Source organism: Liolophura sinensis, chromosome 6 (genome assembly GCF_032854445.1).
Source record: "Liolophura sinensis isolate JHLJ2023 chromosome 6, CUHK_Ljap_v2, whole genome shotgun sequence".
Taxonomy (NCBI): domain Eukaryota; kingdom Metazoa; phylum Mollusca; class Polyplacophora; order Chitonida; family Chitonidae; genus Liolophura; species Liolophura sinensis.
Window position 1 is genome coordinate 4,040,057 of NC_088300.1, and position 26,256 is coordinate 4,066,312.

Genomic DNA, 26,256 nt, shown 5'->3' on the forward strand with positions numbered 1-26,256 from the left:
TTTAAAGAACATGGAGAAAGATATGTGAAGAAAATGAGAATTTTGTTTTTACATTTTTGAGGTGTACTTTATATTATATTTCCCAAGAAGAAAGGTCCTTAAAATATGGTTAATTTATGATCTGTTATAAAGGAAATGTTACACTTTCCTTTCCTGACATTTTGTAGTACAGATTGTGCTGTTAACACAAGGTGTCCACTAGCTGAGGTCTTAGCCTGCAGGCACAATAAATATTAGATACCTTCAGTCAGCAGTACAGTATATTACATTACACTAACAACATCATATTAATGTACATTAATGACTAGAAGTAATTTATTTCTTAATCACAAGACACAACACAAGCCTATATCTCAAACTACTCCTGCTCTCCCAGCTGCTATATGTACAGAATACTCAGTTGTCAGATGTTTAAGTCGAGTGACCATCTGAAAAAGCACTGTGCCCATTGTTTTCATTTTAAAGATCAACAAACAGCTTTTTCTGTTGTCTGACTGTATTTTATGCATACTAGGAGTACAGGACTCTATATGATATTTGCATGGTTGCTAATTTTTTTCAGTTTTATTTAGATTACATTGTTGTGTTTATGTAGGTAAAGCAGTGGTGTATGGCCATACTCTAGATGCATACTGCTGCGTTCAAGCCTTAATCAATCTAGGGCTACCTGGGAACAAAATTACGCTGGTAAAACCCCCGCTAGTGTACGAGGTATGTTGCTTTAATACTTTCAGGGGGTGGTGGTGGAGGTAGTGGGTGGGGTCATAGCGGTGTGATATAAAATCTTGCCTTTCAGCTTGGCCTTGAACAGGGAATTTGTGTGACACTGGTGTGATTGCTTGCACAGACTGGCATTTCCTGACAGTCACTTACATTTAATTATCCTCCACCAATGTGATGTGCATATCTGGAAGCCTGTCACACATTGGTTACATACATTACTAAATCATCATTAACTTACTAAACATTGGTGGGTTACCTAGGGGAGTCACAATACTGACCACAAGTGTCTTTAAAGAACAATCAAATATGTCCTTTCATAGAATGAATCTGTCTCCCACGGTAAAAGAACTAGAGTGAAATCAGTTCTCATTTTGAATTAAAGTGCAATTAGAATTTATGTTGAAATAGTTAATCTTTGATGGACTGTCTGTTCCCTTGTCTCCATTAATACAATGTTACAATACAACTTAAGATAAAAACACTTGTTAACTTGAGAAACTATGATTAATGATTGAACAAAAAATACAGACAATTCTTAATTGGCACTTATGTGATCCTTGTGTTAAGGTAACCTGTTTCAACAACCCAGAAATAGATGAGGCAGTGTTTGAGAGCCTGAAGTCCCTGGGTGTAGAGATCCACTCTGGGTATTACCTTTCCCAGTGGAACGATGGGCAGGGTGGAGAGGAGCTCACTTCTGCTTCCTTCACCTCAGCCGATGAGCCTCTGCGCCTTGATTGTGGGGTGAGTCACTGGACTTTATTCGAATGATGTCAAGTGAATAAATTGACTTTTCAATTTGAGCCTGTGTCTCAAGTGTTTGCCTTGACAGGATACTGTTTTCCTAAATATTTTCTGTTACCTGCAGGGAGTAATAAAAATGCAAAGCAAATGTACTGTGCTGAGAAAAAAAAACAAAAAAAAACATCAGATTGTTTATAGAGGATATATGTCGCTAAGAGGTAGGAGGTGTCTATCACTGAACATGTATTATTAAATCCTTGACTAAAGAGCTTGATTGTTGGAATTTGCATGCATGGAGCTAAAGCTGACTAACTTGTGGCTTTTATATCAGAAAGTTTAATTTTGAGGTACATGTATGTGACAAGGTTTGGTGAGTTCACCAGGGCTCTGCTAAGTTTTGTGGAACTCTCATAAACAATTACTTTCTTTTTTTGTGAACAGAATATTCTGTTTTTAGATTTTTAGATTTTTAACGCCAAGCTCTACTCATTATTACTGAATGACACATTTTGCCTCATTCTCATTTACGCGTACTCTTCCATTTTATAGACCACTTCAGAGTTTGTTTTTTTTTGTCAAATTTGATCAAGTTCTTATCAGAAAAAACTTAAGTGTTGTCATCAAAAATATTATTTTAAAGTTTTTATGTGTTTTGGAAAGTAAATTTTGACACACCGAACCTAAAGTGAAGTACAATAATTGTACTCAGGCAGATTGTGCCAGAGGTTCAATTGGGCCAATAAATGACCTAAAAGTTTGCCCAGAAATGTTTTTGAGGCAAACTAGTCATACAGTATTATTTTTTGTGGTGAAACTTTTTCCAGGTAGTGTGTCGTACTGCCTTCGAAGTAAACCTCAGACCACCTTTTTGAGATGAACTCTTAGTTAGAATCAGCCAAGATCTGCAACTTAGTCATAGGTGAAATGTTAGGGCATTTACCGACTAGCTGTTGTCAAGCTCCTTCCAAATGATTAATTTGACTTTTTCAGGCTTTCTTTGCATATTACAAGAAGGGAGTGGATGTTGAAGCTTTCAGAGGTAAATATGTAAAAATAGCAACACTGGTTAGTATATGCCACGGAGGATGCAACCAGTGAGCACAAAGATAACACTCACATGCTACTTAATATTTCTGTGAAATTAAAGGACTTACAAAACACTGTGACACTGTGTTCATGAAAGTTTATTCATCATTTACCATGTAGTTTGTATTTTTGAGATTTTTCATTGTCCCAGCCTGAAAACCGTGTACAAACAGAATATTTTGAGACAGTGCTTACTCACATCCAAGCAACCCAAGTAAATACTGATATGTAATAAGTACATGTACTGATCAAATGTTGATAAGGATAACTTGTCAGTCACAAAAACACCCTACGTTGATATGCCTGACCCACAACCTGAACATGGAAGTAACCATAGCAGTGGTGTTACCTAGTGCTCATGGGGAGGGTGTAGCAGGACTACATGTAATGCATCAATTATAAACATATATAATTGCATTTGTCTATGTAAAAATAAGCATGTGTCATGTGTGGAGTGCGTGATATGTCGTAATACATTTCATATGTATGTATGTGTTTTCTGGTCACATGTGTTGATTCAGGTTTTGTTTTCCTTTGCAACAGCAATCAATGATGCCTGTTTGGTATTTGATGGGAAGCTTGTCATTGACACTGGTTTCCATACCAATGACCTTTCAATTCGTGGAGCAGGCCCTCTGACTAAATTCCAGCGCCGTTATCATGCCGATCAATGGACACATGCTAATTTCAATTCCAAGGAAGTTGGTATTGCTGTAAGTAGCTGTTTGAATTGTTTGCTTTCTATTACCATATGAGTTATATGAACATAACCCATAGTTATCCCTTTGTAATATTACAAATGTGAAGTTTATGGCAAAAACAAAAAAAAGAGGAAATCAAGGAGACTAACATAAAATCTAGTACTATTTAAAAGGTTAGTGCATTCATGCAAGTGGAACACCTGGACCTTTTCAATTACACCTTTTTCAATTATCATTCCTTTGTGAAAAGTAATAGATTGAACAGTGCTTTGATAAGATAGATGTATGTGTGAGATTCAGTGTTTCTGATATACATATCCAGCTCTTGATGTAGAACACTGGCACCTTGTTCCATCAGAGAACAAGGCCTTGCCTCTGGTTTACGGTAACATTTTACACTTCAGCAACTTATCAGTTTGTGACTAATGTGACCAAGATTTGTTTTTCTCTTACACTTATCACAAACTGGACCATACATTTCAGGACATACATATAACTGCCATTAACGGATAAAGGAGAGTTGATGATATGATATGCACATGAATCAACCCATGAATTCGACCATTGAGGCTTTAGATATGGATCAGTGGGTGGGATTATGCTACAGGTGGGGTCTCAAAGAAGTTACCTATACAGCATATTGTGAAAAACTAGACACCTTAATAACATAGAGTTTGTAAAAAATAAGTGAACTTTGTGCTTAAATATTATAATGTGTAGCATTTGTTTGAATTTGTTTTCTGCTATATTTTACATGTCCATGTAGTAAGGTATTATTTGTGTACCTGACTGGAATGGTAGGCATCTTAAATCAAAGGATAGACTTTGTGGGATTTCTGGTGAGTTGAACCTAAAAATATAACTTAAAATGAGAGTAAACAAGAAATGGAGGTCAAGCCAATGAAAGACCACTGGAAACTAGTTTTTCACTTTTTAGACTGACTAAAATGCAGTCAAATGTTAGAATTCTGTGGTTGACTTTATAAACAAGTTTAGGCGTCAACACAAACCTTCATTCTAATTTGGAAATTTCTTGTTTATGTGCATTGGTAGACATTAAACTAAATTTCACACAAGAAAAGGTTCAAATACAAGTTGAAAAACATTTTACTGGCATCTATAAACATTATCACTGTGATTCATAAAGGCAAAACCTGCCACAGAATTCAAGCATTTAACAGCATTTCTTTGGTCAGAAGAAATCCATGTATGAAGAAAAGATGAATGCCTTGCTTATAATTTTGCATGATCTTTCCACTGATGCTCGCTCCCCCCACCAAAACCCCCACCACCACCCCCTACTGATGCTTACTTTTTTTTGTAACTAAATAAAAATAAGGCAGATGGTGCCTGTAAATGACCTAAACTGTTTATTCTACATTGAAAATGTGAGTTCCAACATCAAAAGCAATATTTCATGACTTTCATTTGCCTCAAAACATTTGTTGTTAGCAGGAAAAAACCACTAGTTGTTGATGTTGATTATAAACATTTAATCTGGATTTTAGAACTACATTTGTGCTGATAACATATAGAAAACAATACCTGCTATTTTTGTAAACATTATACATTACACTTTTGTATTTAAAAAATGTTGTATGTTATGTGCGAAAATGTTGTTTGTGAAAATGTGAATGTCTTTGCCGCTATCATTTATATAATATACAAATGCCCATATACATGTGTATGTATATATCTATATATATACATAGTCATGTGTCCAATCAGTAAATTAAATTATGACTTTCACCTTGTATATCAGGCAACTTTTGTAATGCCAGTATCGTTTGTTTCATGGTGGTCAAAAACACTACCATCAGAATCATTATCCATGTCAAATGTCTCATTGTGCTGACCAACAATTGTGCTGACCAATTTTTTGTTGCCACTTGCCTCTTCTGGCTCTTCTGAGTTTGAACTGTCCGGCAGACTCTTGCCGCCATTGATTATGCCCAGGGAAAGAGAAGTGTTCCCCGTTTTACACAAGGGATTTTTGATCTCGATGCCATCAGCTGATGCTACAGCATTGTCATTGGTGAAATCATTTGAGTCATTCCTTGTCACAGTAAAAATGTCATCAGTTGCTGCATGAGCTGCACGCCTGGTCCAACCACGACATAAACAAATGTCTTTAAAAGCTAGTCTAAATAAGGTATTGCAGTAGGCATAGAGTAGGGGATTGAAGGCAGAGTTGGCATGGCTGAGGATGATGGCTGCCAACAAGAGTTGATACGGCTGTGGACATTTGTCTCCACAAAGTAATGATATGGAGTTCATGATATGAAGCGGAAGCCAACATATGGCAAAGAATCCAAGAATCAGTGCCAAGCTTTTGGCTGCTTTAATCTCTTTGATTATTTGGCGCTCTTTCCTGTCTTTGCTTCTGTTGAGTTGCAGTGATGCAATTTGTCTCATCTGCTTCCGTACAATATGAAAAATGTAACCATAAAATCCTAACATTATCACCAAGGGAAGCAAGATACAGAGGAAAAAGTTAAAGTACACCATAAATTTCATGTCAATCACATCAGTAAAAGCACAATGTGTCTGCGTTGGTGGATACAGGTTCCATCCCATAATTGGCACAAGTCCTATCAGAATACTCAGAAGCCATGTGACAATTATAAGCTTGATGGCATTAGTAGAAGTGAAGTAAGTCTCGTATGCATATGGATACTTTATTGCCATGAATCGTTCTATGGCAATGGCAAGCAGGCTGAAGACAGAACTTTGTGTGAAGAGAATCACTATTGAATTGACAAAGACACATCCATAGAAGTTGTTCTTGGGAAGACCATTGTAGCTTGCAATAGCACTTGGAATGGCCACAACAGCAACAAATAAATCTGCAGTTGCCAGACTGACAATAAACAAGTTTGTAACTGTCCGTAGTCGCCGGTTTATTGCCACAGCCCAGAGAACTAAGACATTGCCCAGTAGTGAAGCAACTGCAATGAGAACTTCCAGGGTGATGTAGACTATTGATGTTGTATCCATTACCTTGTAGTCAGAGACTCACTTCACAATAGGTTTGCCTTTTCTAAGATCATGGCCATTGTCTCCTGCTACTTCTGATTCATATTTTCTGGCTTCCATTCCTGATACTAATGCAAGCTGTACTTGTAATCAATGGTATAATCTGTGATCCGTTGATTTGGTTCAAGGTTTAGACTCCCACTGCATTTTCTCCTACATTGTGTTTTGATCTGAAACTGGACTCAGTTCAGAAATAATGACTGTGAACTGATCAATTCTGATTACGGAGTTCATGAAATCCTCTATCATTCCTTAACATTCTGTGACAAGAAGTGATGTGATTTTCTCTTTCTGGACAGTTACAGGTGAAAAGTCGACGTGCATTTGATTAAAATCCTTTGGGTCCACTGCTCTATCCTTGTGGTACTGTCAAGCATCTTTTTCTTGAGTAAGATTAGGGAGATGTTGGCCCAAGCTGACAATGTAGGTGTGCCCTCGGGCACTCGTGTCCTTCTCTTCCAGGTCTCGTCTCTGTATCATCGCCCTCACCTTGTCACTGGACCATCTATCTTTTCAAACGTCACTGTATACACGAGAAAAAAACCAAGCGTCAATAAATTTAAAGTTGATAAAAGATTATGTTTCAAGTGAGATCGATATGACAGGCAGAGAATGGCAGAAATCAATGGCTTAGAACTATTAAAGTAGACAGTGACATTGTAAACAGCTGGTTCATTCAGATAGCTGTCGTGGCCTATTGAGATGGCACAAGTACATGTACTGCACACTTGTTTGCTGTTAACATGGTGAGGAAACAAGGTAACCCCATCACAAAACCTGAACAGCTAGGCCACCTATAGTGAATCTATAACCTAAGATAAATTAGACCATGTTCTATAGTTGATGAATAGCTTTTAACATTGAATCTGAGGTATAAAAGTGCAGAGATACCACATCAATAGTGTATCACTACATGTAATTTACCTTTTCCTTGAAAGGACATCAATCTCCGGCCATACATGGGAAGGTCTGGCAGCAACCTGCAGATGGTCATGGGTTTCCCCCCCAGGCTCTGCCCGGTTTCCTCCCACCATAATGCTGGCCGCCGTTGTATAAGTGAAATATTCTTGAGTATGGCGTAAAACACCAATCAAATAAATAAATAAATGAAAGGACACCAAAGACAAGGTAATGGGTTTGGAGTTACACCTTATGGTTTGAGCTACATGTAACCGAACATGAATATATCTGGGTAAAACTGCTTTCTTTTAAGATGTTTCATGAGTGTATTGGTAAGGTTCGTTGAGAGGAATTAAAATGGATAGCCTTTTGAATGTTAGGTACATGTGGGTGGATTGATCCTGATCCTGAAGCTTGAAGAGAGTACAATGATGTCCATAGCTATAGAACTACACTAAGTCACCTAAAATTCCACCTCACAAAAACAGCATTTTTAGAAGCAGATGTCACGGAATGTTACTTTTGGTGATGAAACTTAAACTTTTATCCACCAGGCTATCATCCCATCTTCCAAAGTAATCTCTAAACAAAACAAAACAAAAAAAAACAAGAACCCCCCCCCCCCCCCCCCAGGAAATTTAGCAAATTAATATGCACTCTTTAACAGACAATGTGAAGAATATTTGGAATGATAAACTTGTTATGGACCAATATTTCATTTTTGCATCAATTAAAGTTAATAGCCGAAGCATGTTCGTAGCAGGTGTCTGTCAAGTTGAAATAGTTGAACATTGTTCCTCTGACATGTTTAGATCTTACTACTTGTGCAGTGACAGTTGTGCAGAAAGTGTTCCTACACCTGTTCTACAGCCTGACTGCTGTTAAGTCCAACGCATACAGATCTAGCCTTCAGATAACAGATAGGATTTCATAATGAACAGGCTCTAAATTAATGTAGGGCAGAATATTAATGCTACTGCCAACAAATGCTGAGTTTCAAAAGGTAAAAGTGTTGTCTTATGAGGGGGAAAGGGAAAATTAAACAAACTTCTGCCCAGTTTTGAATGATGTAGAAACTTTGAGTGAAATGCAGTGAAAATGTAAATTACAAGTTGGTTTCATATTTATTTTCACTCAAAACACAACCAGAACCAAAATTGGGAATACATATTCTGAGTCTGAAAAAATAGGATGTCTTTCCATTCACAAAAGAGAAAAAAAAAGAAAAAGAGAAAGAAAGCATGAAAGCAATCGATGTGGAAGCCACTTACCTGGGATCTGGGCAAGATGTCAGTATTGCTGAAGTGTTGAGCTGGAAGAGCTGGGCAGATCTGAGTACACTGTGCAGGTGTGAGCACATAAACAAATAACTACAGCCGTTATTGTCCTCTGATCAACCAATGTATGCTGTACAGCAGAAAGGCTGGCCATGTATACCTGAGGAGAGATCACATGACCATACAATTAGAAACATTTCATAGCTGTATTTACTACAAGAGGGCGCTGCCTTGACTCTCAACTATGGAAGTTTCATTGATTATGGATGTATGTGATTTCCTCTCTTAAAAACTAATTGAAGGCAATTTTGGTTTTTACGTTGCAATAAATACTTCTTACGTTGATTTTGATGAAGAAACAGTATTTGGCATGAAAGTGGATCATTCTTCGTCCTGGATGATTTGGAAGTTTATATCAAGATGAAAAGGTTGTAATATATCTGAAATCAATAATTAGCATGTCAAGATAGGACTTGAATTGTGTTTAAATAATTTATGTAATGTTATAATGTGATATTCAGCTAACCCTTCTACACAGGTATTCTGTATATTTATAATTTGCACTGTGTTTTGAATCAGTAGAGCCACACCCAACTTTATAATATGCAAATGTAGCCCTTTAAATGTATATACCTGTGCAGCATGAAATTATTCTTTGCAAACTTCCACTTCAATTTTTTTATCAGATTTACTAACAATACATGCAATTTGTGGCAGGCCCAGTATGCAATTTTGTGCATTTTCCCATGGATACATAATTGATATATGTGATGTACATGAAATAGTATCTGTGAACAGATTCTATATGTATATTTGTTAGTTTAAGACTGGTGTGTTATAATAACCTTTACATTCCAACACAGGCTTTCCAGAACAGTTATTGTCACTGTCTTCACCTGTAAATTCGGGTAATATCCAAAGATTCTCATACAGATTTACTACAGATTGTGAAATAATTACAGTATTCGAGAAAAGTTATTGAATAGTTCTCCTACATGTGTGTTATTTGCTTGACCTTGTTTCAAGGATGGGAGGCTCTCAGACATTATGTCTACTGTGCCCATCTTTTTCTACACTCTAGATAATGCTGTAGGGTAATTATTGAGTATTGGTATGTATATTTATGGCAAAGATGGACACGCACCAGTACTGCTCTGTGTGGATTACACTGTGCTGTACAGGTACATGTATGATCTATCTGTACGCCTCTATTTTTACATTAGGGGACAAATCCACGTGTACACATAAAACCTCACACACCACTGAATTCTGACTGAATGTCCCTGCCCTCCTGGGCTAGAATAAGTACAAACAGCTGATGGCTTTAAATGTGGCTTAATTTCTATGTTCTCTGAGAACTTGAGGAGCTCAAAACATATTAACTGGCTTAAATAAACTTATTTCATATTTCCTGTCATCCTGACTCTAGCACATTGTCAGGGAGATTTTATGCACAAGTGCTATGTCATTTATACATTTACATGTATATTCAGAAGTTTCTAAATAAGCTGATGAGTTTTTTTTTTATTTATCAGAACTTACCTTTACATGAAATTTATAGTGTTTATCAAGCACACGTATGTATCTTTCTGCTAAGATGTTTTCACTTACCTGCCATAGTTACAGTATGTACCTGGTGTATGTGTGAGTTATGGGCCGAGTAGTTGTCAGCTTACCTGTATTCCCCTGAACGGAGAGTTGCTGGGCTAATCAGTGAAGAAGAGTAAGCTGTCCTCTTGCTGTGCCCTGCCTTCGTGTATAGGGGTATGTCACATCCACCTAGAGAAGTTATTCTTATGGTTAGTGACAAGAATGCTCATTAACACAACTGTACTTGTATTTTGAGAAAGCCAGAGAGATAATCTCTTGATGCTAGCAGCACTCAGATGCCTTAGTCTCTATGACTAAGCCTTCAGGCAGGAAATACACGGACCATTGGTCACCAGTGAAATGTACTAGTAATGCCAGTTGAGTTGGCCACTTGAATGTATATATATATATATAACTCTGAGTTGTTGATGTCCGGCCGCACCAGCTGTTCATAGTGACATGCTGTTGTCTTGTATTATGTCATTGGTAGACACATGTCATACAGGTTAATTGAAGCCCTGGGTTTTACATGCATGTAAGGCATTTAAGTTTGTAAGTGGGCAGTGGCTATTGACCGTACCCAAACACAGTGTTATGTTCACTCATGTATATGCTCTCTCTGGCTACACAAGTCATGAACTCATCAACCACCTGCTATATGTCTGCACTTCTTCTTGATATCTGTACTCCTCCACATGATGTCTACTTTTTTAATTCTCACCCCCACATGTGTGCATGTAAAGTCATGAGAAATTTGCATAGTGATGTGTGGTTAATTACCCATCTGATTACATCCACTCCTAGTCCATACACTTAAGGCAGAGCTTTAGACCTGTATATTATGAAGGCCAGAGTCTTGTTTGCTCACCTGTGTTCAGTTTGACTTTGTGATTTCTGTCAAAGTAAATTATTTTAACTATTATCTGTTTAGAGACAGAAAATAGATCACAGTCATTATGACCATCACATCATACCAGTTGAAAGGCACATTGAGCATATTTGTGTACGTAATTGATTAAATTACTGTCTGTTAACTGTGGACGTGTGTGGTGCTCGTATGTGTTGTGTTCTGAAATGGTAAGAGGTGGAGACAGGTTGTCGGTGTGTATATCCTATCCTGAAATAGAGCAGGAAGTAGTGGTTGTATGAATGACTAGTCATGAAACAATAAGAGAGGTAGCTGCATGCAGGTTTTACCTATCCTATTCTAAAATAGAGGCTTCAGTGAACAGGTTGTATATGCAGTATGCGTATGAAAATAATTAAGGATGTATAATGCTTGTGTGTAGATTTTAAACAGTGAGGACAGTTTATGTAGAATTATCCAGAACTAATTTATAGGTATGTGTAATTGTTGTGTGTGTGTGTGTTACTCTGAAATACTAAGGGATGTGGAATGGTTGTGTTTATCTTGTCCTGAAATATTTAGGGGTTTGGAAATGTTGTGTGTGTCCTACCCTATAATACAGTACAGCTCAGGCTAAACGTCAAAACAAGGCAGGAGATTAGCACGGTGTTAAATGTCTTGTAGAGAGTTTGATTTTTTTTTTTTTTTTTGTTTTTTTGATTGGTGTTTTACGCCGTACTCAAGAATATTTCACTTATACGACGGCGGTCAACATTATGGTGGGTGGAAACCGGGCACAGCCCGGGGGAAACCCACGACCATCCGCAGGTTGCTGACAGACCTTCCCACGTACGGCCGGAGAGGAAGGCAGCATGAGCTGGTCTTGAACTCACAGCGACCGCATTGGTGAGAGGCTTCTGGGTCATTGCGCTGCGCTAGCGCGCTAACCGACTGAGCCACGGAGGCCCCTGTAGAGAGTTTGTAGAAGGCCTGTGGTCAGTGATCTGTCCATTGTGACTGATCACACACACATGGCTGAGCATTCATACGCCTGTGCCTAAAAAGATGGATAAATATCTTTCGTTTCTTCCATAGAAGGTTTTCCTTGTTGTGGGAGTCATTTGCCAGTGAAAAATTATCAGCCATTCATTGATTTAGAAAACCAAATCGACGCTTTGACACTGACAGTCCATGCGACAACAACAGCACAGTAGTGGTAAAAAATATGATACAGGGTAAGTTATATTTTGTCTACATAACTGTGGAGAATTTGTAGTTGGTACAAAACTGTGCAGGAAATGCCCCCACTTAGGAAACACATGAAGAAAAAAAAACAATGATCTCTCAATGCAGTAATCTGAATACATGACGTTATTTAGATGTTACCTTTATACAAATGCGACAAATGATAAGACATGAGTGTGAAGGATCACGCAAAGGCACAGCCACAGCCACAGGAGACTGCTGTCTGCCTGTGTCAGGGAGAGGTCCTAGACAGAAAGTATGCTGTTGCACTTGCTTTATTCACAAGAAATTGTTTTGTTATGAGAAATTTATGGGAAGATTTAGCCAGTTTACTATAAAATATCTGTTGCATGGCTCTATATGGCATAATATAAATGTATATCAAAGTTAGTGTGCTGTCTGTCAACACCAATCGATGACTTTGATTGCATATGTACTCCCTTGTTGATCAAGTTGATTTTGTTATGCAGAGGTAGGTTACTTATTGCAAGATAATCTTTCCTCTTTTCATGGCTAGTATATGTTCAAATAGCTGAAACAGAGGGATTGCATCTTAGTGTGCAAACTAGGATATGTCTGTAGACAGAACTATATTCACACCTTCCCATGATAATCCTGCACTCTTCAGCAGATCTCAGACACAGCCTAGTAGAGGGTTTGTCATGTGCCATTGGAGCATTATGCAGTATCTCGGAGTGCGATACAAGCGTTAACAATTGACTTTTAACCTCAGATGTCGTGTACTTTGGGATGTGGAATGGTTGTGTTTATCTTATTCTAAATACTTAGGGATGTGGAATTGTGCGTATCTGACCCCAAAATATTTAGGGATGTGGAATTGTGTGTATCTTACCCCAAAATACTTAGGGACGTGGAATGGTTGTGTGTATCTTGTCCTAAAATACTTAGGGACGTGGAATGGTTGTGTGTATCTTGTCCTAAAATACTAAGGGAAGTGTAATGGTTGTGTGCATCGCATTTTGAAATACTAAGGGATGTGGAATGGCTGTTTTGTTCTAAAATACTTAGCGATGTGGAATGGCTGTGTTTATCTTATCCAAAAATACTTAAGAATGTAGAATGGCTGTGTTTATTTTATCTTAAAATACTAAGGGATGTGGAGTGGTTGTGGGTATCTTGTCCTAAAATACTTATGAATGGGGAATGGCTGTGTTTATCTTATCCAGAAATACTTATGAATAGGGAATGGCTGTGTTTATTTTATCGTAAAAGACTTAATGATATGGAATTTTTGTGGGTATCTTTTTTCTAAAATACTTAGGGCATGTGCAATGGTTGTGTGCATTATATTCTAAAATAGAATAATGTATGTTATCCTGAACGCAGTATGTACATGTAGGTGTAATTTGCGTGTGTATCTTATACTAAACTTATAAGGAAAAATGAAAGTGTCTTATGCTATAAGCATTAAGCAAGGTGTCTAGCAATAGGTATGTCTATCTTACCCTGTATTATTAGACATAGGATAGCTTTGTCTTATCCTTTATAAATAATAAGGATGTATCTGATTCTAAAATAACTAGTAACATGAAATAGTTGTATATAAGGGCCGTGGAATAGTTATCTGGGCCCAGTTTCCCAATGATGTGGTACATGTACAATAATTGTACATATATGGCAATGGTACGGAAATAGTGACTTACAGAATGACGTATGACAAATGGGCGATAAAAAAATGTTGTATGTCGCTTTGTGAAACTGGGCCCTGGTTTTTAAGAAATCAGGCCCTCTGACTATCAGCTCTCCTCCCTGATGTTTCATTCATGGATCTGATTGTAAAATAATTGAAGGCATGGAATAGTTGTATGTGTGTGATCCTGTAAAAACAGTAATGCAGCAGAGGTGGTTACAGAGATTTAATCAATACCTGTGCTAGTACATACTTGTGATAAGTTAATCTTTGTATAGGGTAAAGTTAAAACTACAGACATTGGAAGTGAGCAGGTCCGATGGCTAAACCTGAGACTGCTGATGGAAGGATCCTGCGCACATATTGACACAACAAATTGAACTTATTGATGGCTAATTATATCTGAGAGGTAACATGGTTAGTCAATTTGAGGAGCAGTTAGCTGGTGAAGCGTTGAAATGTCAGCACAGTGGAGTTGCCAGCTGGGTGTGCATTGTGTGGCCTGTTCACTGAGGCTGATTAATGCACCCACATCACTGCTCACAGCCATTTACTTACCCTCCTCTGTATCACTGACATTACCTTTGACATGTTACAGATACAATTACAGCTGTTAGCGCAGCCCGAGCCATAGCACAGGTTGGCTAATTTGCAGGATCATTAATGCAAACACTCACACGTCAACAGTTTCTCTTAACTATCGGAAGTTTGTTGTGTCTAAATTATCTCAATTTAATGGACACTTTTAACAACCATGCAAACATTTCTTTGTTTTACCCCTTGGCTGACTGTCTATTGGGACCATTGTCATTATCTTGTCTGTCTGACCACTGCTGTTTCAGCCACCACATATAGGATGTGTTACCTTTCCATGTAAATGAACAAGTGTGGACCCACATACTTTGCCTCATTCAAAACAACACACACACAAAAGAAAAAAATCATTTGCATCCACCACTGAAACCAATATTTCTGAAACATTCTGAGAGAACTATGGGGTGTAGAGAAATAATTTGCATAGTTTTATGAAGATTGAATCTTTAATGACATGAGCAAATCATTTTAGCATCATTTTCATGCATCATTTATTGCATGCATAAATTCCACTGAAAAGAGCGCTTTAGTGGTTGAAAAGATTGAAGATTTTCAGATGTCCTTGAGATTACTCTACACAAATAAGATCAAAATATTCAGTGTTAGAACCCAAAATTTTATAAATTATTGTAATTCATTATGCTATAGATTTATTTTTTTAGAAACCTAAAAAGCAAACAGCCCTGTAGAGAAAAGGTGTCCTTGTATTCATCTTCACATAGAGGGATATTGTGTGTAATACCAGCATAACTGTAAATAATTGTTTTTTTTTTTCTGTTTAGGTTTTATTTTTTAGAGCCAGTAATTGATCACTGATCTGAATGGTTTTAAATTTCTACACATAATCTTGGGCGTCAACCTAACACCTGTGTTAGAACTTTTCTCTGTTCATGCCACAAGAATGCAGTGTCTGGAAGCGCGCATTTAGCACTTAGGAGATGTGTATACATTCCAGTACACATTTAATGCTAACTTTATAGATTTCTGGACATCCCAGACATGTTGAATACAAGACTGAGTTACACATCACCAGGTATTGCTAGAGCAAGCCATTGTCCTTGTCCCAGAGCTATAGGAAGCATCACCTACATGTGTCCACATGCACACGTACTGACATAGGCCTGTTTCAAATCTAGAAGTTTATCCGTTTGTGCAGTTTTCTTCGTTCCAAACCCTTGTGGTTCTGTAAATGCCTCCTTAACATTCACCCATAGCTGACAAAAGACTTTTTTGTCCCTGTGATTTTTCCCTGTGTGGGTAAAATGTATGTATGTTTTCTTGAGATAAATGCTCAACAAAACTGTTGTCTTCATTAGCACCTTTAAATTGCAATGTCTGTGGAACAAAAAGGAATTTTACATTTAATAAAGAAAGAAAATGTACACTACATCTACAAGAATGTGAAGAATCTAGCTAATTGTGACCTAATGTGGAATTGATTTACTTTTCTGTAAGTTTACCTGTATTTCTGTCGTAACTTAGACTTACCTCGAGTTTGGACTCCTATGTGTCATTGCATCCCGAGCAGCTACATGCAAACGTACCTGAAGTACTGGCAGGACTACATGTACCTCATTTCTCTATATTGTATTGATCCAAAGGCTTGTGTGCTCTCACTTAAGGTTTTTAGGGGGTAGATTTTCTTCCTTGTGTACTTTGAGCTCTGTCTTTTAATTCATCTTCAAACATTTACCACTTACTTACAGATGTACTGTGCATGCAGGGCCATCCAAGACATGTCTGCATAGAACCATGAAATTGTTTATTGTTTTTCAGATATTGCACATCACATGTTATTTGATTCTACATATACATGCATACATTATAATATGAAGAGACTTGTGGGGTATCTTGGCTCTGGATTGTATGTACACACTCCCCTTAGAGTCTCAAGTAAATGTGATATGAAGTTTAATATTAGTCAGTTAGGACGCGATTTTAAGATTTGTAATAAGATGAACACGAGGAATGACCTGAAGGTGGATTGTGGACAAGTTGTGGACAGATAGTTTACCTACATTAACACATTAACAAAAATTACATTGAACTTGCATTCTCTATCATTTATAAAAAAAAACAAGGAATGTACGTATATTTTTGGAAAATTATGTCAGTGCTTGTGGATACCCACTCTAATCCCCATATGTACATGTACAAATAAGTGCCATTTCATTCGTTTATATGATATTCACAGAAGCTTAGTATTTATTCCCACCTGTGAAGAAGACTTTTGTAAATGTCTTACAAATCATATGCTGGCATTGATAGAGATATTCTAGCATAGAGTGGCCTGGTTTATAGGTTGTGAAGAAAGGAACTGATGACTGCATGTTTCACTTAAATCCTTCTCCCCAACATAGGATTTACAAAATTGTTTTAGTTACCCAATAAAAAAAAAAGCATTTTCATTTACAGGTCGCATGGTTTTATTTGTTTGAGAGTCATAAGGTGTGCTTGAGCTGTTCTGCAAAAATACATTAGATGTGCACATACCTGTATAAACAAAATTTTAAAAGCTCACTGTATGCTTGTATCAAACAGTGGTACGAACGAACAGTATAGAGATAGTTATCAGTAATTTAACTAATTGGTACCATCATCTTTCAGCTGGTGGCCTAATGGTTAGAGTGTCGCCCTCAAAGTTGAGAGACCCGGGATCAGACCTTGTTCGGGTCTCACCAAAGACTTTCAAAATGGTGCTTCATGCTTCCTCTCAGTATTGAGAGGTTTGAGCAAGGAAGCAGGACTGGTTGGCCCGGGGCCTGTATATAGTGACTTGGTGGAGTGTCATGTCCGGTGTCTTCTTTGGCATGATTTTTCAGAGACTGCAGCACTTTGGTGGCATGGACTCACCCCAGTATATGTACACACCTATAATGATTTCTCCTTGTCATTAAACTGAAAAATTGTTAAGTACATCATATACCCCGAGCATTCATTTATTCATTCTTTCAGCTGGCGAGTGCTTTACTGCGGATGTTTGACCCCACTGTTGAACCAGAGCCTGAACCCCCACAACAGCTGCTCAACCTCATACCTATATATAGGAGTCCCAAGATAGAGGGCGGTCTCTTACCAGGTAATTATATACAGGAGTCCCAAGATAGAGGGTGGTCTCTTATCAGGTAATGATATGCAGGAGTCCCAAGTTAGAGGGTGGTCTCTTACCAGGTACAGGAGCCCCAAGATAGAGGGTGATCTCTTGACAGGTAATTATGTACAGGAGTCCCAAGATAGAGGGTGGTCTCTTGATAGGTAATTATATACAGGAGTCTCGAGATAGTGGGTGGTCTCTTATCAGGTAATTATATACAGGAGTCCCAAGACAGAGGGTGGTCTCTTGCCAGGTAATTATATACAGGAGTCTTGAGATAGAGGGTGATCTCTTACCTGGCAATTGTATATAGGAGTCCCAAGATACAGGGTGGTCTCTTATAAGGTAATTATATACAGGTATCCCAAGATAGAGGGTGGTCTCATACCAGGTAATTACATGCAAGAGTTCCAAGATAGGGGGTGGTCTCTTACCAGGTAATTATATACAGGAGTCCCAAGATAGAGGGTGATCTCTTGCCAGGTAATTATATACAGGAGTCCCAAGATACAGGGTGGTCTCTTGACAGGTAATCATATACAGGAGTTCCAAGATAGAGGGTGGTCTCTTACCAGGTAATTACATGCAAGGGTCCCAAGATAGGGGGTGGTCTCTTACCAGGTAATTATATGCAGGAGTCCCAATGCAGAGGGTGGTCTTTTATCAGGTAATTATATGCAGGAGTCCCATGATAGTGTGGTCTGTTATGTAATATTTACCAGGTAAGTATATGACAGGAGTTCAGGTGACCTGGCTATAAACTGGTACATGTACGAAAATCTTTAAAATAAAAGGTAGTCTGTGTAATACTTGGGACATCCAGTATCCCCAAGACAGGGTGCAGCTTCTTACAAGATCATGTGAATTGTAATTACAACTGAAAATATTGTTTTCATGTATAAATACCATACATTGCATATGCCAGAGTCGCAAAATTTAGCATAGTAACTTAGCAGGTCATCATTAAAGTCTCAAAATTTTTCTGCTTTTATTTCAAAATGAGTCTTTTCAGAGTAAATGGCTGCTTTCACTACTAATTTATAAGGGAATAAGAATATGTATATTTCCTTTCAGATGGTTATGACTTGCTCTCATACATTTGCTTCTTCTCTGTTCGTGGAAGACACATGTGCATGTAGCAGATATATTTTTCCCCATCTGTCTGTCTGTGTTGTTAATTTTTTTAGAGTTGTTTTACTCCAACCTACTGGCCCAATCATTAGCAAACTTTGTGTACACAAGATGCAAGGAGGGAAATAATGTAAATGTCACACTCACAAAGTATTATCCCACCTTCACGAGGCAATATCCAACGACCTCGTGCTAATATCCAACAATCACATGCGCTTAATCCACAGCAGTTATCTCCCTTTGAGAGCTCTCTGACATCTGCTTGTTCGTAAAGAAAACAACCGAAAGGTGGTCATAGCTCCTTTGTCGATGTACATATTCAACAATTTAAAGTACAACTTGAAAGGGGAGTGTTTTTTTCGGTATAATAAAACGTATTACATACTTGACAAGTTGAATATTACTTCTCTCGAGCTGACATTTCCTGATGTACCACATGCACTATCTGTATACTCTCACACTGTCTGTATACTGCCACACTGTCTGCATACTGTGACACTGTGAAAAGCAACTGAGAACAGAATTTGCATTGTTTACCAGTGTCTTTTCAAAATGGTGTGTCCACTTTCTGTTCACCTGGTCCTTTCTGTGTTTCAGGTGGATATCATTACCTACATGTGGCCAAGCCAGGGCTGCACATACCACTCAAGACCCACATGTCTCATCAAGATTATGTAAGCAAATCTTCATCTGATTCAGTTGCTCCTCACATATTGCCTTTAAACTATTTCAGCCATCAATCAGTTCCAAAGTTTCTCTATCAACACATCATATCCAAATAGGTCTCCCAAAGGAAGAAATGATTTTTTTATCATATTAGGGAAGAAAATCCACATGCGTTATAGTTACCTTACCTTCCACCAGTGTATTGTATACTTGTATACCTATCTGTGTTTGTAGTTACTTTACCTTCTGCCAGTGTATGGGATATGTATCTGTATGGTTAAGGTAACTGCAGCCAATGCTGCCAGTGTATGGGATATGTACCTGTATGTCTTGTAGTTACCTTGTAACTACTGCCAGTGTATGGTAGATGTACAGACCTGCCTACTTGTATGATTTTGGTGTATTTGTACACCAAACATGTAGAAAATACGATCGTACATCAAAAAAGTATAAAATACATTTAGACAGCATACACGGAAGAAAATGTAATCCAAAGTCTGATTTCATTTTTTATTTTTATATATATGTCTGTTATTGGTATCAGATCCACTATTTTAGCATTCACATTACAGCAAGGAGTTAGTAGGAAATGCCCAGCTTACGAAGTAGTATAGCTTAAATGCAGCACGCAAAGGGTTTCTGAATGACACACTCATTTATTCCATCTTTTTATGTCAACCCTTGTCATTGAGCACCTATAGCCGGCAAAATGGTTGGCAATGAAATGCCTAGCGGTGATGTGAACGGAGAAAGTGGATGTAAAGGCACGGAGTCACACCAACTAAACACGCTAAATCCTTAATAACATCATTATCTTAAGTAGAACATGAACAATTTTCCTCTTAATGACTCAAACTTACACACCAAATATGTCCTTTGTTTCCCTCTGTGACACGTTAGCCCCTTTCTTGGAAATCCCTCTTATCTCTGTTTTAGTGACTCAAGTAAAAGGTTTCCTTAATTAAAACTTTTTGGCATTGGTGTTTTTATTTGAAGTGATTTTTAAGAAGGGTTAAAAATGTATGTGCTGCATTGGTGTCACAATTTTTTGTACACATAAAAATGGATTTGTACAGGTAAACATAAGTGTACACATTACATTCACTAGGGGTAGGCATATCTGTGTGTCTTGTAGTTACCCTGTCTTCTTTTAGTGTATGCTAGTATGCATGCCTGTATCTAACACTGGGAATAGTTCAACAAGTAGTCTGCTTTCCTCCACGTATTAAATTAGCTGCTGTGATATAAGTGACAAATTGGGTATTACATGTCATTGTGCTAAAGAATCATCAAATCTTAAGCCAAAGCTTGTGGTGGAATCCGAAAAGAGTTTGTTTGGTGACCTGTAATTGTGCCTTTAGCTAAGAGCTACTTAACACTAAATACTCTTCATGAAACTGATCTCAACAATGGCTTACATGTACATACATTTATTTATTTATTTATTTGATTGGCGTTTTACGCCGTTCTCAAGAATATTTCACTTATACGACGGCGGCCAGCATTATGGTGGGTGGAAACCGGGCACAGCCCGGGGGAAACCCACGACCATCCACAGGGTGCTGGCAGACCTTCCCACTTATGGCCGGAGAGGAAGCCAGCATGAGCTGGACTTGAACTCACAGCGACCGCATTGGTGAGAGGCTCCTGGGTCATTACGTTGCGCTAGTGCGCTAACTGACTGAGTACATACATGATAACTATTAATATTAATGAAGATTTTGATTAAAAGTGTAAGTATAGAATGTCCTAATCAGACATTAATAGTGGTACATTTTGCCTACCTGTTTAGAGAAGGCTGTGTGAAATTGGTAAATGCTAATATGTTCATACATATACTACTCCTCCTCCCTCCTCCCTGCCCCCCCCCCCCCCCCCCGCCCCGGAAAAACACCCTAGTTACATTACTGTGACACTTACCAGTTGTTGGTCAGATATGCTCCAGCTTCCTCGTACTGACTTGTAATTTGGTATTAGCTTTATGTCAACCAGGCCACTTATCCAAGACGTGCATGACCTCTACACTGGCTTCTGTTTGTTCAGGTCATCCATTTCCTAGGCCACACCAGCTGGAACAGCTTACCTACTCATAACAGAAGTTAGTGATAAGAATAGAGGAATAATGTGAAAGGTGTTATTTATGTATGAATTGGGTGACAAGAAGATCATGCAGGCACATAGACCCAGGAGCCTCTTACGAATGCAGTCGCTGTGAGTTCAAGTCCAGCTCACACTGGCTTCCTCTCCAGCCGTAAGTGGGAAGACCTGAGTGTGTGCGGAGGGTTGTAAGTCTCTCCTGTGCTCTGCCCGTTTTACTCCCACCATAATGCTGGCAGCTGTCGTATAAGTGAAATATTCTTGAGTGCAATGTAAATCACCATTCAAATAAATAAAATAAATAAATCACGCTGGTGCCATCTCAAGTTAGACGTAATTTCTTTTTACACAAAAAGCTATTAAGTTCCTAAGGCTTGTAATTCTTAACCATTGTTTTATCCGCTACTTCCACTGACATGTAGCTTCTCACTTTTAGTGCAAAGAGTGATGAGAACTTTGTTTTCTGCTATTTCTGATTACTGAAGACCATTGTTAAGAAAGTATTTAATTGCCTTTGGGTTAATTCAAGCATCTATGGTCATTGTGTACTTGATTAAGGCTGTAAACAGAGCTTTGTGTTAAGTTTTGAGGTGAATCGCTCATGTTAAAAGCCTTAATTTGACTGTTTGGTCAGTATAATTTTCCTCGCACTGAGCAAGTCATCGTATGGCGTTTGTTATCATAGAGATATGAACTAGATTTAGGTCACAATTTAGGAGCCATTTATTGTGATAATCAAGCAGTTATAAATGCTGATATTTTCAAAAGAAAAACTAACACTCATCTTCTTATTGCACACTACTGGACTGTGTTATTTTTTATGATCACAGGTTTTCTCAACGTTTTCTAGAACTATTGTCAGTGAAATGTGTGGTTCGGTGCCAACTGTTCCACATATATCAGTACGCATCTTATTTACATGTCAAAACAAACAGAAATTGTCCTCTTCATCAACCACCTAAAATCGTTTGAAATAAATTATGGGATAAATGGGATATGCAGATAGTGACCCATTACATCAAAATTTATTTAAACTTGTACTTTCATTTGTGATTAAAATCACACCACTCGTTTAAGAAGTTTGATATAATGGGTCACAAATTGTGTATCTTCTATTTATCTAATCAATAATCTGTTTTTTAAGCAAATATACGCAGGCTGCGGATCGAGATATAATCATTTCAAAAAAGAATAACATGGGCAGTATTCATGTCAGTATACATATACCCTGTAATATCTGAAAATAGGGTAGGAATGTGGTTCTGAGGTATAAAATGTTATGGACAGCCTGAGGAATGACAACTGAATGGGCTTTTTAGTGTTAATGGAACTTAGTTGCTTTGAACAGGTGACTGGTGTACATGTATGGCAGCTGTCATGGGTAGATATTTTGATATTTTTGCAAATCATCTGTGAGGAAATGGTCTACTGTAACCAGCTGATCGATGTACTCAAGGTTATTCAATACTGCCAGATGTTTCTGTGAAGCAGAAGCCTTGTATTTGTCATCTCCAGGTATTGATTGGGGTAAGACTATACAGGCTACTGTCTACAAATTAAAGCCAAACACTCTGTAACAGATATTTATATCAATCAGGGACAATGCATGCACTGTGGAAATTTACCACTTTGGTGTTGTTTGAAATGTATTCATGTATACACTACCCAAGGCTGAAACAACAAGATTTTTAATTAAAAACAGCCTCATATCAAACTTAAGTTGGGATGTACTTGTGTTCTCAATTTTGGTTAGAGCTCAGAATATAGAATCACTGATCGGTATTGTGGTACTATACATCGACGGGGTGTGGTTTTAGCATGCTTTAACTCGATGGAATATCACTTTGATCTGCATGTTAGTGGAATATCACATCAAGCTCTGACTTGGTGGAGTGTAAGCATTCTGTGATAACTGGGTAGGGTATTGCTAGGTAGTGACTGAATGGGGTATGACCATTTCCAAGCCTGCAAGTAAGCAGCCTGGCAAGAACAGCAGTCACATCTTGTCTGGTACAACTAAGTGGTGCCTGACAAACTTCACATGTAAATAACATAAGGAATCCAGAAAACTACTGTTTGACTGGGTTGAAATTTGTCACGCCTCAAAAAGCGTTACTTGGGATATTATTTTGCTGTGACTGGGTCGGATATCATTATAAGCTGTGACTTCGTAGGATATCATCATAAGCTGTGACAGGAGCTGGGTATCCTTATGCTATGTGAGACATTACTATTCTGTGACTAGGTGGGATATTACTGTGTCCTGACTTTGTGAAATATTAGTATGCTGTGACTAGGTGGGATATTATTGTGTCCTGACTTTGTGGAATATTAGTATGATGTGACTAGGTGGGATATTATTGTGTCCTGACTTTGTGAAATATTAGTATGCTGTGACTAGGTGGGATATTACTGTGTCCTGACTTTGTGAAATATTAGTATGATGTGACTAGGTGGGATATTATTGTGCCCTGACTGTGGAATATTAGTATGCTGTGACTAGTTGGGATATTATTGTGTCATGTTTTTGTGGAATATTAGTATGCTGTGACTAGGTGGGATATTACTGTGCCCTGACTTTGTGGAATGTTAGTATGATGTGACTAGGTGGGATATTATTGTGTCCTGACTTTGTGGAATATTAGTATGCTGTGACTAGGTGGGATATTACTGTGCCCTGACTTTGTGGAATGTTAGTATGCTGTGACTAGGTGGGATATTATTGTGTCCTGACTTTGTGGAATATTAATATGCTGTGACTAGGTGGGATATTATTGTGTCCTGACTTTGTGAAATATTAGTATGCTGTGACTAGGTGGGATATTACTGTGTCCTGACTTTGTGAAATATTAGTATGATGTGACTAGGTGGGATATTATTGTGCCCTGACTGTGGAATATTAATATGCTGTGACTAGGTGGGATATTACTGTGTCCTGACTTTGTGGAATATTACTATGCTGCGACTAGGTGGGGTATTACTGTGTCCTGACTTTGTGAAATATTAGTATGATGTGACTAGGTGGGATATTACTGTGCCCTGACTGTGGAATATTAGTATACTGTGACTAGGTGGGATATTATTGTGTCATGTTTTTGTGGAATATTAGTATGCTGTGACTAGGTGGGATATTACTGTGCCCTGACTTTGTGGAATGTTAGTATGATGTGACTAGGTGGGATATTATTGTGTCCTGACTTTGTGGAATATTAGTATGCTGTGACTAGGTGGGATATTACTGTGCCCTGACTTTGTGGAATGTTAGTATGCTGTGACTAGGTGGGATATTATTGTGTCCTGACTTTGTGGAATATTAGTATGCTGTGACTAGGTGGGATATTATTGTGTCCTGACTTTGTGAAATATTAGTATGATGTGACTAGGTGGGATATTATTGTGCCCTGACTGTGGAATATTAGTATGATGTGACTAGGTGGGATATTATTGTGTCCTGACTTTGTGAAATATTACTATGCTGTGACTAGGTGGGATATTATTGTGTCCTGACTTTGTGGAATATTAGTATGATGTGACTAGGTGGGATATTACTGTGTCCTGACTTTGTGGAATGCTAGTATGATGTGACTAGGTGGGATATTATTGTGCCCTGACTTTGTGGAATATTAGTATGATGTGACTAGGTGGGATATTATTCTGTCCTGACTTTGTGGAATATTACTATGCTGTGACTAGGTGGGATATTACTGTGTCCTGACTTTGTGGAATATTAGTATGCTGTGACTAGGTGGGATATTACTGTGTCCTGACTTTGTGGAATATTAGTATGATGTGACTAAGTGGGATATTATTGTGTCCTGACTTTGTGGAATATTAGTATGCTGTGACTAGGTGGGATATTACTGTGCCCTGACTTGGTGGAATATTAGTATGATCTGACTAGGTGGGATATTATTGTGTCCTGACTTTGTGAAATATTAGTATGATCTGACTAGGTGGGATATTATTGTGTCCTGACTTTGTGGAATATTAGTATGCTGTGACTAGGTGGGATATTATTGTGTCCTGACTTTGTGGAATATTAATATGCTGTGACTAGGTGGGATATTATTGTGTCCTGACTTTGTGAAATATTAGTATGCTGTGACTAGGTGGGATATTATTGTGTCCTGACTTTGTGGAATATTAGTATGATGTGACTAGATGGGATATTATTGTGTCCTGACTTTGTGGAATATTAATATGCTGTGACCAGGTGGGATATTATTGTGTCCTGACTTTGTGGAATATTAGTATGCTGTGACTAGGTGGGATATTACTGTGTCCTGACTTTGTGAAATATTAGTATGCTGTGACTAGGTGGGATATTATTGTGTCCTGACTTTGTGAAATATTAGTATGCTGTGACTAGGTGGGATATTATTGTGTCCTGACTTTGTGGAATATTAGTATGATGTGACTAGGTGGGATATTACTGTGTCCTGACTTTGTGAAATATTACTATGCTGTGACTAGGTGGGATATTATTGTGTCCTGACTTTGTGAAATATTAGTATGCCGTGACTAGGTGGGATATTATTGTGTCCTGACTTTGTGGAATATTAGTATGCTGTGACTAGGTGGGATATTACTGTGCCCTGACTTTGTGGAATGTTAGTATGCTGTGACTAGGTGGGATATTACTGTGCCCTGACTTTGTGAAATATTAGTATGATGTGACTAGATGGGATATTATTGTGCCCTGACTGTGGAATGTTAGTATGATGTGACTAGGTGGGATATTATTGTGTCCTGACTTTGTGAAATATTAGTATGCTGTGACTAGGTGGGGTATTACTGTGTCCTGACTTTGTGAAATATTAGTATGATGTGACTAGGTGGGATATTATTGTGCCCTGACTGTGGAATATTAGTAT

At 38.0% G+C, this 26,256-nt stretch overlaps 2 protein-coding genes across 2 annotated transcripts in view; one reads left to right on the top strand and one right to left on the bottom strand.

Annotated features, from left to right (window-relative positions):
• Positions 1-26,256, top strand: part of LOC135466253 (cilia- and flagella-associated protein 61-like) — a 60,616-nt gene that overhangs the window by 26,637 nt on the left and 7,723 nt on the right. The window contains exons 21-26 of the mRNA XM_064743663.1: positions 596-711; positions 1,291-1,467; positions 2,458-2,506; positions 3,097-3,266; positions 17,350-17,473; positions 19,217-19,293. Of these exons, the coding sequence (XP_064599733.1) occupies positions 596-711; positions 1,291-1,467; positions 2,458-2,506; positions 3,097-3,266; positions 17,350-17,473; positions 19,217-19,293 (713 nt within the window). The remainder of the gene's footprint in view (positions 1-595; positions 712-1,290; positions 1,468-2,457; positions 2,507-3,096; positions 3,267-17,349; positions 17,474-19,216; positions 19,294-26,256) is intronic.
• LOC135466254 (adenosine receptor A2b-like) lies at positions 4,970-7,522 on the bottom strand. Its single transcript, XM_064743664.1, has one exon. The coding sequence runs from the start codon at positions 6,249-6,251 to the stop codon at positions 5,013-5,015; it is 1,239 nt and encodes a 412-aa protein (XP_064599734.1). The 5' UTR covers positions 6,252-7,522; the 3' UTR covers positions 4,970-5,012.